The sequence below is a fragment of the Microcebus murinus genome, chromosome 19, assembly GCF_040939455.1.
Source record: "Microcebus murinus isolate Inina chromosome 19, M.murinus_Inina_mat1.0, whole genome shotgun sequence".
Lineage (NCBI taxonomy): Eukaryota > Metazoa > Chordata > Mammalia > Primates > Cheirogaleidae > Microcebus > Microcebus murinus.
The window spans coordinates 26,131,063-26,144,804 of record NC_134122.1 but is presented as its reverse complement, the minus strand read 5'-3'; the positions used below and the strand labels follow the sequence as shown (position 1 = coordinate 26,144,804).

Below are 13,742 nucleotides of genomic sequence, written 5' to 3'. Positions count from 1 at the left end.
AGATTCTCCTAAGGAGTGAGCAACTTGGTCCCTCACACGCACAGTTTACAGCAGGGTTTGAGTTCCTATGAGAATCTTATGCAGCACTGATCTGACAAGGAGGCAGAGCTTATGCAGTGATACCAGCACTGGGGAGCATTGGGAGGAGCTGCCAATACAGACCAAGCTTAGCTCACTTGCCCACCACTCATCTCCTGCTGTGCCACCCGGTTCCTAACAGGCCATGGACCAGTCTTGGGTTGAGGACTACAGCTCTAGAGGACCTGATTATAAATATGTTAGGTTCTGGGGGCCCTGAGGGACTCTGCTGTGACTACTCAATTCTGTTACAATGTAAAAGCAACCATAGACAATATATAAACGAATGAGCCTGTGTTCTAATAAACTTTATTGACAATGAAATTTTGGATTTTATATAATTTTCACAAAATATTCTTCTTCTTATTTCTTATAACTACTTAAAAATATAAAAACCATTCTCAGCTTGTAGTATGTACAAAAACAAAGGCAGGCCAGATTTGGTCCCCGGGCTAAAGTTTGCCAACCCTTCAACTACTATATCATCAAAAACTGCTTACCGTGTGGCTGGACCACATGAACATGTTCTATCCATGCAGTGTGATAGCCTACAATATTAGGGTGCTGAAGACCTGCCAGCACCTTCACTTCCCTTAGTACCTAAAAAAGAAATATAATTAGATTTGGCTTTTGCTGACAACTTGTTAAATGCTCATGGAATCAAATATCCCTTGTTACAGAGCAAAACACAGACCTTTCCTGACTTAACAATGGTGCAAAACTGTCAGAATTTTCAACGTACTTTGAATTTTGATTTTTCCCCAGGCTTGCAATATACAGTACATGAGATACTCAACACTTTATTATAAAATAGGTTTTGTGTTAGTTGATTTTGTCCAACTGTTGGCTAATGTAAGTTCTAAACACATTTAAAGTAGGCTAGGCTGAGCTACGGTATTCAGTAGGTTAGGTATATTAAATGCATCTTCAAATAATGATAAATTCAACAAAACTCCATCATAAGATGAGGAAGATATACAATAAAAATCCTTCTGTCAGGGAATCCAAACTATGTTAAAATAATAAAAATATTTTTTGTGAGAGACAAATGGCAATTGTTAGAGCAACTAAATAATTTACATTTATATAGCACTTTATACTTTTTATAGCTCACTTGTCATTCTCTCATTTGATTCCCATGTCAGTCTTCCAAGGTAAGCAACCACTGCTGTCACAACTACTTCAGGGCAGGAGACAGAGCAACCAAGAAGACTAGGCAATTTGCCCAGGATCACACAGCATGTCTGGGAGCAGACGGGGACCTGAACAGGGCTTATGATTTTTCATAACTATCTATTAATCATTTATCTTAAAAATTAATTTCCACAGCAATGACTCTGAAATGTGGTCTGGAGTGCCTATAAAAAATTACATCAAATAAAAATTTAGTTTTGATGTATACTATACTTTATTGTAACCCTATTCTTAGTAAACTGGCAGTCCGTACCACCTACTATTTGCCAAATATACAAACACACACATATAACTCTTCCAAAAGGAACTAAATACACAATTGTTTAAAATAAATAATTTTTAAAAATCATACCTTCATGCAATCTGTTTTAGTTGCACCCTTAATCAGGATTTTTTTAATTGCATAATATTGACCATCTAATTTATTCCTGACCTAAAAAGTAGAAGACAAGACAAAGCAAACTGTGTCATTAAATTTTCATTAAATAAAGGAGTTCTTTTAATCTGAGTTTAGATAATCCAAAGTAGCCAAAAAGATAAAATTAAGCTAATGACGTGTCTCTTTACTATGTTCAGAGAAGCCAGCCCTAGTCAGCCAGACTATAAGCTTTTCAAACCATATTGACAGTCCAACCCCTATTAATAGAAGCCCCAGGGCTGAATAACAGGGATGTTAGCGAAAGGGCTATGTAAGGCTCAAAACATAGTAGTACAACGTTTTTTAGTTAACATATTTTTAATAAAAATTAACTACAGAACAAAAATTCAAAGTTTCCAGAATCCACCTAAAATATCAACGTGGTTAGGAAAAAATTTGAATCTGCCCACTTCCCTGTAAATGACAAATCTAATGAAAAGTTAAGTATACATGATTTCCAGGAATTTTTCTTTGGGCACTTCAGATAAAAATAATGAAAACAATCTCTCAAAGTACACTTATTTACAAAGCAGAAGGTCAAAACAAGTATGTAGGAACAACCTTGTATACTCTTCCATATCCACCTTTTCCTAAGATGGCAAGCTCTTCAAATTCATTTAAGTAACGTGAAGTCTGTGCTTCAAAGGCTATTTCCTTTGATCTAAAAGGTTAAATAAAAACAATTAATTGACATTAAAACATGAGAGAATCACAACGTTCTACGATAGTTCACGCTCACTGTATCACTAACCTGACAAAACTCCTTTACCACTAAACTGGGACAATGTGAAAAGGATGAGCTAAAATGTAATGTTTCGTCTGTAAGAAGAAAACACTGGCTAAGCAAATCGACAGTGTAATAAAAATAGCAAGGAAGTCATTAAGCTAATTTCCAGTGTTCTACCAGTAATTAGCTGAATTTGGTAATAAATTTACTTAAATTTCTGTTCCTTTTGGTTAGAGATGGGCTCTCACTATGTTGCCCAGGCTGGTCCCAAACTCCTGGCCTCAAGCAGTCCTCCCACCTCGGCCTCCCAAATGCTAGAACCACAGGTGTAAGCCACTCCACCAGGCTGTGATTTCTTTTGAATAGTTTAGTCTTTGCATAATCAAAAAAGTACAACACATACCTGATTTTCGGGATATGGGAAATATCCTCACAAGAATCCTAAAACCAAAAACATATTTTGAAAAAGTATTTTGAAAACTTTCATGGAATAAAGAATCTATCAAAATTCAGTGTCACGTGAACAGCCCCAAATACACAAACAATACTTAAGAAACAAACCACTGGCTTTTTCAATACTACTTAAGAGTTTACAACTGAAAATATTTCAAAGTTGAGATTTTACCAAGGAGTTCCATGAGCAAACAATGTTGACATCACCTTCAACATACATGCAGAAACTGCCCCATCTTCTCTTGCCTGTACAGACAGGTATAATGCACCTGTCTCCCTGCTCCAGCCTGTGTCCCTCAGTCCACTCCCAACACAGTAGCTGGAATGACCCCATGAAAATCCAAGTCAGATTATGTCACTCCTCTGCTCAAAATCCTGCAAAATCTGCTTCCCATCTTACTCTGAGTAAAAACCAAAGACAATAAAATGGCTTCAAGATCCTGCTCCAAATGTCCTCTCTTCCCACTCCCCCAGCCCCTTTTGCTTACTCCACTCCAGCCACATAGCTGCCTTGTAGCTCCCCAAACATGCCAGCACATGGCCACCTCAGGGCCCTTGCCATTACAGTTGACCCTTGAACAACATGGATTTGAATTTCAAGAGTCCACTTACACACAGATTTTTTTTTCAATAAAAGTTACACCAAGTGTGCCTGCCTCCCCTTCCACCTCCTCCACTTCTGCCATCCCAACCTGCTCTTCCTCCTCCTCCTCCTCAGCCTACTCAATGTAAAGACTGGGAGGATGAAGACCTTTATGATGATTCATTTCCACTTAGTAAATATATTTTCTTTTGTTTTCTCTAGTTTACTTTAAGAAACAGTATATAACACATAAAATATGTGTTAATCGACTATTTATGTTGCTGGTAAGGCTTCTGGTCAACAGTAGGCTATTAACAGTTAAGTTTTTGGGGAGTCAAAGTTATATGTTTTTGGGGAGTTTTTGAGGAGTCAAAGTTATATGCAGATTTTTGACTGTGTGGGGGTCAGTGCCCCTAAGCCAATGTTGCTCCCAGGTCAGCTGTACTGTTCCTCCATCTAGAATGCTTTTCTTACAGATGTCACCATTGTCTCTGTGAGGCCCACCCTGGCTACCCTGTACAACATTCACATAGCCCCTCCCAACATGGTCTCAGTCCCCTCACTGCTTTATATTTTCCCTTTATGTCATCACCATCTAGCACCCCCTATATTATTTTTGTTGTTGTTTATTGTCCCCTCATCAGACCATAAGCTCCACAAGGGCAGAAATTTTTGTCGATTTTGTTAACTGCTTTAACCTAGGCACCTACAAAAGAGCCAAACACATACTAATCAGTCAATAAACATTGTTGGGATAAAACAAAGATTTTATTTTTAAAAACATGTTATATAATTAGGATTCCATAATGCTTTAAAATACAGCTGTCTTGAAATCAAAATCTATTTTTGTCATACAGAAAGCACATTTTTTAGGGCTTACCTGACGAACTCTCTCCTTAGCAGACCTCATTAAATGAGTAATAGCTCTGTTGTGATGTAGTCTCAATGAGCTAAATTCATCACTACAAGTGAAGGAAGACAGAAGCCCCATTTTGATAAAAGTCTGGCAAAGTACTATAAAAACAAAATGGAAACTATTATTAGAAAGGCCATCAGTAAAATGGCAATTTTAAAGAGTACACAGCAAATAAAAAGTAATAATTACAACACAAAAAAAATTCTATAAGATAAAAGTTATGTTTATAACACACAGTAAAGCTAGAGCTTGATTCTCAAAGGCAAGGAGCAACTGGCATATTCACATCTATAATTGCTTATCTTATACCACACAGTCATTTGTTTGCCACGCCTAGTCAGTAAAGTACTAAGCTCTGTTTAAAAAAGGGCTTGAGGAGGAGGAGGGGAGGGATAAAAACCTACCTATCAGGTACAATGAACACTATGTGGATGAATGGGCACACTAACAGCTCCAACTTAAGTATTATAAAATGTATCCATGTAACAAAAACATTTGTACCCCCTTAATATTTTGAAATTTTTTTAAAAGGGCAAAAAAATTGTAAACATAGTCTTCTGATATTCCACACATTATACTTTGCAAACAGTAAGATAAGAATACAGACAGGAGTAGAAACATATGATTAGAATCAACAATAAATGTTTTAACTGCTCTTTTCTATCATGAGATATCTTTAACCAACTTACAAACAGCATATACTAGATGTGCGTATAGCTCAAACACCAGGCTCCTCAGAAAAAGAAGCTTCTACAGAGGTGCCTTGGCTTTTACTCATTCCAAGAAACAGGGATACCATAAAGGACATTCTTTCTGCATTGAAAACTCTCCATTTAGATTATCAACTAACCAAATAAATCATAAAAATATTTATTTACACATACTTTGTTTTAAAAGCCAGCCATCTAAAATGTATACAAGGAATTTTTAATTATCCTAAAATCAGTAAGAGTCACATATTTGTTTTAATTATGCACAATATTACTGTATTAAAATTATTATAATCTACTTTTCTCTACTATGAGCCTAATACAATAATCCCCAGGTACCAATGCTTTGGAACCTAAGGAACACCCCCTTTGTACAACCCACCCACCTCCCCCATCATATATACTACTACTTAGAATGTGGAGTATAATATTTGCTTTATTCAAGAAAATTAAGTGTACACCACACAAATATTTTTACCACTTTTTATGCCCCACCAAGTTTATCAAAATGATACCATATCTTTAAAAACGCATTACGTTTGTTTTTGTTTTTTTATTAGAGACAGGGTCTTGCTCTGTCACCCGAGCTGGAGTATAGTGGCATGATCATAGCTCACTGCAGCCTCAAACTCCTGGGCTCAAGTGATCCTCCTGCCTCAGCCTACCAAAGTGCTGGGATTACAGACATGAGAGCCACCATGTAAAAACAAATTTGGTTTTAAGACCACATAAAGCTATCTAGAAGTTCAAGGATTTCTAACACCAAACAAGATTTAGAAAGACATTGTTGGGAGAAAAGACTCTCAGAATCTGTAGCTGGAGGTATTACAGAGGCCACTTGGACTCAGTCAATAAGCAAACCAGAAATATTATAAGCTATAATTCTGCTCACTTTTGTGTTCACATTGCTCATTAAGTATCTTAAGGCAGGAATACAAATAAACATTTTTGGCCAAGCTCAGTGGCTCCCACCAATTATCCTAGAACTTTGGGAGGTCAAGGCAAGAGGATCATTTGAGGTTAGGAGCTCAAGACCGGCCTAAGCAACATAGCGAAACCCCATCTCTACAAAGAATAGAAAAATTAGCCCAGCATGGTGGCACACACCTGGAGTCCCAGCTATAGGCAGAAGGATCATTTGAGTCCAGGAGTTTGAGGTTGCAGTGAGCTGTGATCATGCCACTACCCTCATACCTGGGCAACAAAGCAAGACCTTGTCTACAAAAAAATAAATAAATAAACACTTTCATTTTCAACAACATAAAATGCAGCTGGTCCCAGCCCTCTGGCCAAGAACTGGGTCAGAATGAGCCATGTGATTTTCCTTTTTTAATCTTTTATTTTTTAAATGACACACAATTTTTGGGTCCCCAGTGATTATACTCATAAGAAAATACCCAAAGGAAAATGTAAAACGAACTTAAGGAATGTAAATTATTCATTCTTATTTCACATCCAATTTTTATTTTTTAACTTTTTTACTTTTTTCTCAGACAAGGTCTCACTTTGTTGCCCAGGCTGGAGCACAGAGGCCCAACCATAGCTCACTGCAGCCTATATTTTTGGGCTCAGGGATCCTCCTGCCTCAGCCTCCCGAGTAGCTGGGACTACAGGCAGCTGCCACTGTGCCTGGCTAATTTTTTTTTTAATTTTTTTAGAGACGAGGTTTTGCTATGTTACTTAGGCTGGTCTTGAACTCCTGAGCTCAAGTGATCCTCCTGCCTCACCCTCCTGAGTAGCTGGGATTACAGGCATGAACTTCCACACCAGGCTCACACCCTATTTTTGTATACCAGCTGCTTCTCAGACCCATAGCATTCCAGAATCTTATTACAAGTTTTATTTAGCAAGATTAATTTATTATTACTTACACTTAAACACCTGTCTTGAACGAACTGGGTTTGGTTCATGCACATGGCTCAAGTGCTCCAGCAAAGAAACAAGCAATAGTTGGTTTGCAACTGCAAAAGGGAAAGTTGGCTGTTGTAGGGGTTCTTTTAACACCTGGAGTTCTGCTGGAACATCAGATTCTAAAAATTAAAAAACAAAAATAATTTCAATTAATGGTAAACCTGTCTCATAACAACAAAGCAGTATATTCTAAGTAATGAAATACAAACTATTTAAACGTTTAAGGAAATAAAAAACAAAAAAGTAGTTGAAATGGGTTAATCAGGAAAGGCTTTCTGGAAGTGAGTTTTGAGTTGAATTCTAGAAGCTAGAGGACCAGCAGAAAGATGCCACGAGGCAGAGTAGAAACAGTTTTGGTAGCAATGATGTATGCAATGGTAGAAATAAAGAAAGAAAGAAATATGCAAGCAAACAGGCAAGCAAGTGGGAATAGTATGGCTTCCTGTTTCCTTTGAAGAAATAGTCAAGATGCAGACATAAAGAAAGAAGTTTGGCAGAGAAGAGGGAAAAGAAAGAAGGATGGAGAAACTTCACTGGATGAGCATATGATACATGTGTACCCAGTGTTTTATATGCACAACCTCCTTTAATCTTCTTGAAACAATATAAGGTATTACCACTTCCATTGTACAGATGAAAACACTGATCTCAGAGAGGTTAAGGAACTAGTCAATCAGGGAGATCAGACTGACTCCTAAGCCCATCCTCTTTCCACTATGCAGGAACCAAGCAGAGAGTTAAATACAAAGGTCATAAACTCTCACCGTTTATTTAAGACATTACTAGCCAGGCACGGTGGCTCACGCCTGTAATCCTAGCACTCTGGGAGGCCAAGGTGGGAGGATCACTCAAAGTCAGGAGTTCGAAACCAGCCTGAGCAAGAGAGAGACCCCGTCTCTACTAAAAATAGAAAGAAATTAGTTGGCCAACTAAAAATATATAGAAAAAATTAGCCAGGCATGGTGGCACGTGCCAGTAGTCCCAGCCACTCAGGAGGCTGAGGCAGAAGGATTGCTTGAGCCCAGGAGTTTGAGGTTCCTGTGAGCTAGGCTGACACCATGGCACTCTAGCCCGGGCAACAGAGTGAAACTCTGTCTCATATAAAAAAAAAAAAAAAAGACATTATTGAACAGGTTAAAAAAAAACACACACACAATGAATGAAAAATGTTTGAGGAAATCATTCTGGAAACATGTCATAGGTAACCTGGAAAGAGGCATGAGATCAACAAGGAGAGGTTAGGATGCACTTAGTAATGAAGCTAAGTCACAGAAAGGTGAAGGAAAGAATATATACCTGAGATACATTAAGAAAGAAATGGGCTGGTCAGGATTTAAAACACTAGGAATCAGAGGGTGGAGGTGTTCATGAGTATGCAGATCAGTAAGACAAGACACATTAACTCTCAAGAGCTGTTGACCCATTCAATTAGAAACATTCTGCAGATACAGGAACTGTATATCCTACACCTCCTATTTAATACAATCAGCCCCATTTAAAATATTCTAATCCACTCTTCTCTATCAACTACTAAAGTCCAGAGAGAGCCAAAGTTTAAATCCAGGCTTCATCCATCAATTTCCTCTCTAACCTACAGGTGGCCAAGAAAAAAAAAAAGACAAATAAGCTATTCATTTTAAATAAATAACTTAATTGTTTGAATATGGGAAAGAAAAAGAATGAAATGTGGCCATGTAAAAACTTCTCTATGTAAAAACATCTTAAAAGTTAAAATATGAGTCACAAATTCAGATATAGTACATATATCTGTATTATACATAACAAGAAAAAGAAAAAGAAATAAAATCTGGAGCTCTTACAAGCCAGTAAGAAAATGAAACACAATTAAAATTCAAATAAGTTTAACATAACTAGTAATTAACGACATTCATATTAAAATAACTTAAGTAGGCCGGGCGCTGTGGCTCACGCCTGTAATCCTAGCTCTTGGGAGGCCGAGGCGGGCGGATTGCTCAAGGTCAGGAGTTCAAAACCAGCCTGAGCAAGAGCGAGACCCCGTCTCCACTATAAATAGAAAGAAATTAATTGGCCAATTGATATATATATAAAAAATTAGCCGGGCATGGTGGCGCATGCCTGTAGTCCCAGCTACTCGGGAGGCTGAGGCAGAAGGATCGCTCGAGCCCAGGAGTTTGAGGTTGCTGTGAGCTAGGCTGACGCCACGGCACTCACTCTAGCCTGGACAACAAAGGGAGACTCTGTCTCAAAAAAAAAAAAAAAAAAAAAAAAATAACTTAAGCACCAGAGTTTGCCCATCAGATTTAAAGCCTAGAATACCTAGTACTGTCAAGAGTTTGGAAAAGCAGACATTTTCAAACACAAGGGGTACAAAAGTGTTTGCAAACTTTGGCAATACATTGTAGAAATTATAATGTGCAAACCTTTGACCCAGCAATTCCACTTTTGGAAATACATACCAAGGAAATAATTAAAGTACAACACGTAAGTATGTACAAAATGCTCAGCATAACACTGTTTAGAATATTGAAAAATTGTCAAATAAGTTATATACAGAAAATAGAATACTATGTAGCTGTTCGAAATGATGGTGTATAGAAAGATAATCCTAACGTCTACTATCAAGTAAAAGAAGCAAGCTAAAAAACAGTAATAAAAAAAAAAAAAAAGAAATGCCAGATGATTGCAGTCACTTAAAAAAAAAAAAGAAAAAAAGAAAAAAAATAAAAATAAAAATAAAAAACAGTAATACTGGGCCAGGTGCAGTAGCTGACACCTATAATCTTAGCACTCTGGGAGGCTGAGGCAAGAGGATCAACCAACCTGGGCAACAGTGAGACCTCATCTCTATAAAAAAATTTAAAAAATTAGCCAGACATCATAGCACATGCCTATAATCCCAGCTACTCCGGAGGAGGAGGCAGGAGGACAGCTTGAACTCAGGAGTGAAGTTGCAGTCGGCTATGATGATGTCACTGCACTCTAACCAGGGCAACAGAGACTGACTCTGTCTCAAAAAACAAAACATCAAAAAAACCCAGTAATACTAACAAAGGTGAGGTGAAATTGTTTCATATGTGGGTATATAAATCAACAACCTGTCTGGTCATCATTTAACAATCTATCAAAAATCTTTACAAAAGAAAAAAAATGTATTTCTCTGACCCCACAATCCTACTTCTATGGATTTATTCTAAAAAAATGCTGGGATATTGACAAAGATTTATAAGATTTATGTATATAGATGTCCAACCCATTATAACTTCTAATGATAAAGAGACTCAAACCTAATTTTCAACCATAAAGCGAAGACTAAATAAAGGGTAGTACAGAATATTATACAGTCTTAAAATAATGTTTTTAAGACTAATTTATTACAAATGAGATGCTAATATAGTCACTTAAAAAGCAGAATATAAAATGGTCATTTTATCATACTACCATGATCACAATTTTAAAATATATTTTATAGCTACGTAAATATACAAACTTTTTAAAAACTGGAAAAAAGTAAACCTCTGCCCTCTCTATTCTCAATCCTATGTCTACAGAATTTGTAAAAGAAATGGAATTACATTATATATGCTGTTTTATAGTCTGCCTATTCGATCCTCAGTACCAAGGACAGTGCCTGGAATACAGCAGTTCTCAATAAATATTAGCAAATGAATACATCAAATTGTTAACAGTGAGTTCTCTTCTAGTATGTATTTGTGACTCCCCTCCACTTTTTACTGTTACATCTTTGTGAATGATATCTGTATATTTTTATTGTACTTGAACAAAATCAAATCTTTAATCCATTCATGATACCTTTCTTTGACAAATAGTTCTAAACACAAAATCATCAAATAAATTGACTCCAGTTACACCAAAATGTAAACTATAAACTCTGGGTGATGAGATTAAATTTTTCTTTATCACAGCCAGATGTGGTGGCAAGCACCTACAGTCCCAGCTACTTGAGAGGATCCCTTGAGCCCAGGAGTTCCAGGCTGCAGTGAGCTATGATTGGGTCACTGTTTGCCTGGGTAACACAACGAGATCCACTTTCAGAAACAAAATCTTCATGCTTTTCTAGATTCTCAACATATTTTGTAACATGAAATTTTAAATATAAATAGTGAAGTGTTTACAGTGGTGAGACTATGGTTAGGAGGATTTTCTGCTTCTTTATACTTACAGTTTCCTGTTTCTACAATGGGAAAATTCTACTTTTTAATAAGAAAAAAACAAAACAGAATGGTAGGTCAGTGGAGTCAAATGAATCTTTAGTAAATCAAGAAAATGACAACTTTAAAAAGACCAATGGACAGATTACTCAAATACAGTAAAATGTAAAGAAAATGAAGGCTAAAGTTGAAAGCTTCCCATTACACAGAACTAGTCAAGAGTAGAAGAGTGAAAGGAAAGTAGTGAAAAGGAAAGAGGAGGTCAAGTTCTCTTACAAAATAGTAAGAAAGTAGATACAGATCCTACCTAAATTAGAGTTCTAGACTTCTACCAAATAGGATGGAACAGACAGACAGGAAAGGGATAACCTAATTTAATCTCTTCAGAAAAGTATAATCCAAATGGCCCATTATTAAGTGAAAGAAGAGCCTAGGGAATTAATTGGAGGTAAAATTTTGAAAAACTGTTGTGAGATGAAAGAAGAAAACTAATGAGTCTGACAATGGGCCCTCCTTCGAAGGCATGCTGTTCCACAGAAAGTATGCAGTAACTTTGCTCAAAGGCTGATGGTGACACTAGGAGAATCCCTACACAGGGCTGATGGTGACACTAGGAGAATCCCTACACAGCTAGGCAAATTCCTACATAGGTGTTAAAGTTACATGTAGGTTTTCAATTTTCTGACTCTACCATGAACTAGCAGAATGACCTCAGGTCACACAGAGTGACCATCTGCAAGAAATTATTTAACTATTCTGTTTTTACATCTATTAAAAATAAAATTACATTTTTCACAGACCTTACTTTTCATGTAAAAAGATAAACTGTGTCTGGACATTCTGGGCCTCTTTGGAAGAAAAGGTGGTACGTATGCACAACATGTTAAAAGCATTATCTAAGATCACTCCCTGCAAGAATAATCTTTAGTTTGCAGAAACCCTTATCAAAATGTCACAGAAAGGACAAACTTGCATGTTTACAGCTGGGACTTTTCCTATGACATAACACTTTCCATACTATTGAGCTGCTATAATATGCCACCTTACATGTAGAAAATAACCATTTGTCCGTTAAAAAACAGTTATCATACAATATTCCTCTGCAATAGCCTATCTGAATTACCACCACGCTCTGCTTTTGTTTCCCATTATGGTCAAAATATATAGGTAGTGTTTAAGGATGGATATGGAAGTACTTTTCCATTTATTTATTCCATTTGAATAAATCAAAACCTTTTCAACTTGGTTTCTACCTTTAAATCCACTGCAACACATTAATATTTGTTTCATGCTTCAACTTCAATGTGTATTCTCTGTAATCGTTCTATTGGAACTACCACACACTTAAAACCTCCCTCAATCAACGTGCGCATTCTTGATAGCACAATTCAACTTTTAAGATTGCCAAAACAACTAGTAGTAACTACAGACTATTTCACCTTCATTAAAATATTGGACTCTTTGACCTGGTTAGAGTCAATGTTTAAGGACCTCACACTTTATGCCGAATGTCTTGACTTAGCTACGTAATATCTCCTAAAAAACCTTAAGAAAACTTGAGCATTATTTTTTCTTTAAGCTGAAGAGGATGATTTATTTTCACATAGCCTCCCTATGAAAATGCTTTAGATATCCTACCAGTAAAGCAAAAGAACAGCTACAAATTCAAGCTCTTAACTCACACTGCTCAGCACATATTCTGCAAAGTCTCATTCTGGTAGTGTACAAAGCTCATTCTCAACGACTGACAAAAATCACAAGGCTCGGGAGCTGGAAAGTGGCCTCAAGGAAGTTCTTGGTCGTCCGAAAGCCTCAGTCCGCAGAGAGCAAGCCAAGGAACAGCAATGTAAACAAATGAGCAGGTCGCAAACGCTAGTTTCAGTAACTATTTACCTGACCCTGAAGACCCGCCCGCCGCCCCCAGCATTGCACCGCTGGCACCCAGTTCAAGCCCGGAGTCAGAAGAATTTGCCCAGGTGTGAGGCAAAGCCCAGACCGCCCAGAAACGCAGGTGGACAGGGGACAGCGAAGCCGCGCCGCAGCATTCTGGGCCCTCACCATCATACTTGAGGTCAGGGCCCTCGGCGGGGAAGTCGATGGCGGGTGGTGCAGCCAAAGCCCCCGCCCCGTCGCCCTCTGCTTCGCGCTCTCGAGCCCCGGAGCTGCCTCCGAGCATCGCCGGCAGCGCGCGGGCCGCAGCCCAGCCCGCCGGCCCGCCCAGCGCCACCACACTCAGCGTCCGCAGGGATCGCCTCTCAATCAGGAAGTAACCCTTGGAGAGGCGGAAGACCCATCCGGGCCACGCGCGCAACGCCGTAGAGGGCGTGGTCTTCCGCCGGCCCCGCCCCTTGCCGTTCCAAGAAGGAAGGGTGGGCCCGTCCGGCTCGAGCGCACCACGGCGCATGCTCCCAGATGATGGGCTCGTTCTTGGGCGGCGGTCTGCCGGGCTTTAGGGGCGAGGGCGGCAGCGTTGAGTGGGGGTCGCTGCTGCTCGAGGGTGGACCCCGGCCACTCCTCAGGGCTGTCCTGAGTATCTGCAGACAAGTCATAAAGCTCACATCTCACGCGAAGACTTGGGTATCAGAGTAAGAATCAGGTGTC

At 38.5% G+C, this 13,742-nt stretch overlaps 1 protein-coding gene across 3 annotated transcripts in view; it reads right to left on the bottom strand.

Moving 5' to 3' along the window:
- Positions 1–13,432, bottom strand: part of EIF2AK1 (eukaryotic translation initiation factor 2 alpha kinase 1) — a 34,191-nt gene extending 20,759 nt beyond the window's left edge. For 2 of the 3 annotated variants that reach the window (XM_012758852.3, XM_012758853.3), the window contains exons 1-7: positions 13,200–13,432; positions 6,951–7,109; positions 4,334–4,467; positions 2,821–2,858; positions 2,252–2,351; positions 1,625–1,705; positions 579–678 (exon numbers count right to left, since the gene is read on the bottom strand). In XM_012758852.3, the coding sequence (XP_012614306.1) occupies positions 579–678; positions 1,625–1,705; positions 2,252–2,351; positions 2,821–2,858; positions 4,334–4,467; positions 6,951–7,109; positions 13,200–13,317 (730 nt within the window). In that variant the 5' untranslated portion in view covers positions 13,318–13,432. Of the gene's footprint in view, positions 1–578; positions 679–1,624; positions 1,706–2,251; positions 2,352–2,820; positions 2,859–4,333; positions 4,468–6,950; positions 7,110–13,199 lie in introns of those variants that run through there. The other variant, XM_075995287.1, reaches the window with a different exon arrangement.
- Positions 13,433–13,742: the final 310 nt, after the last annotated feature.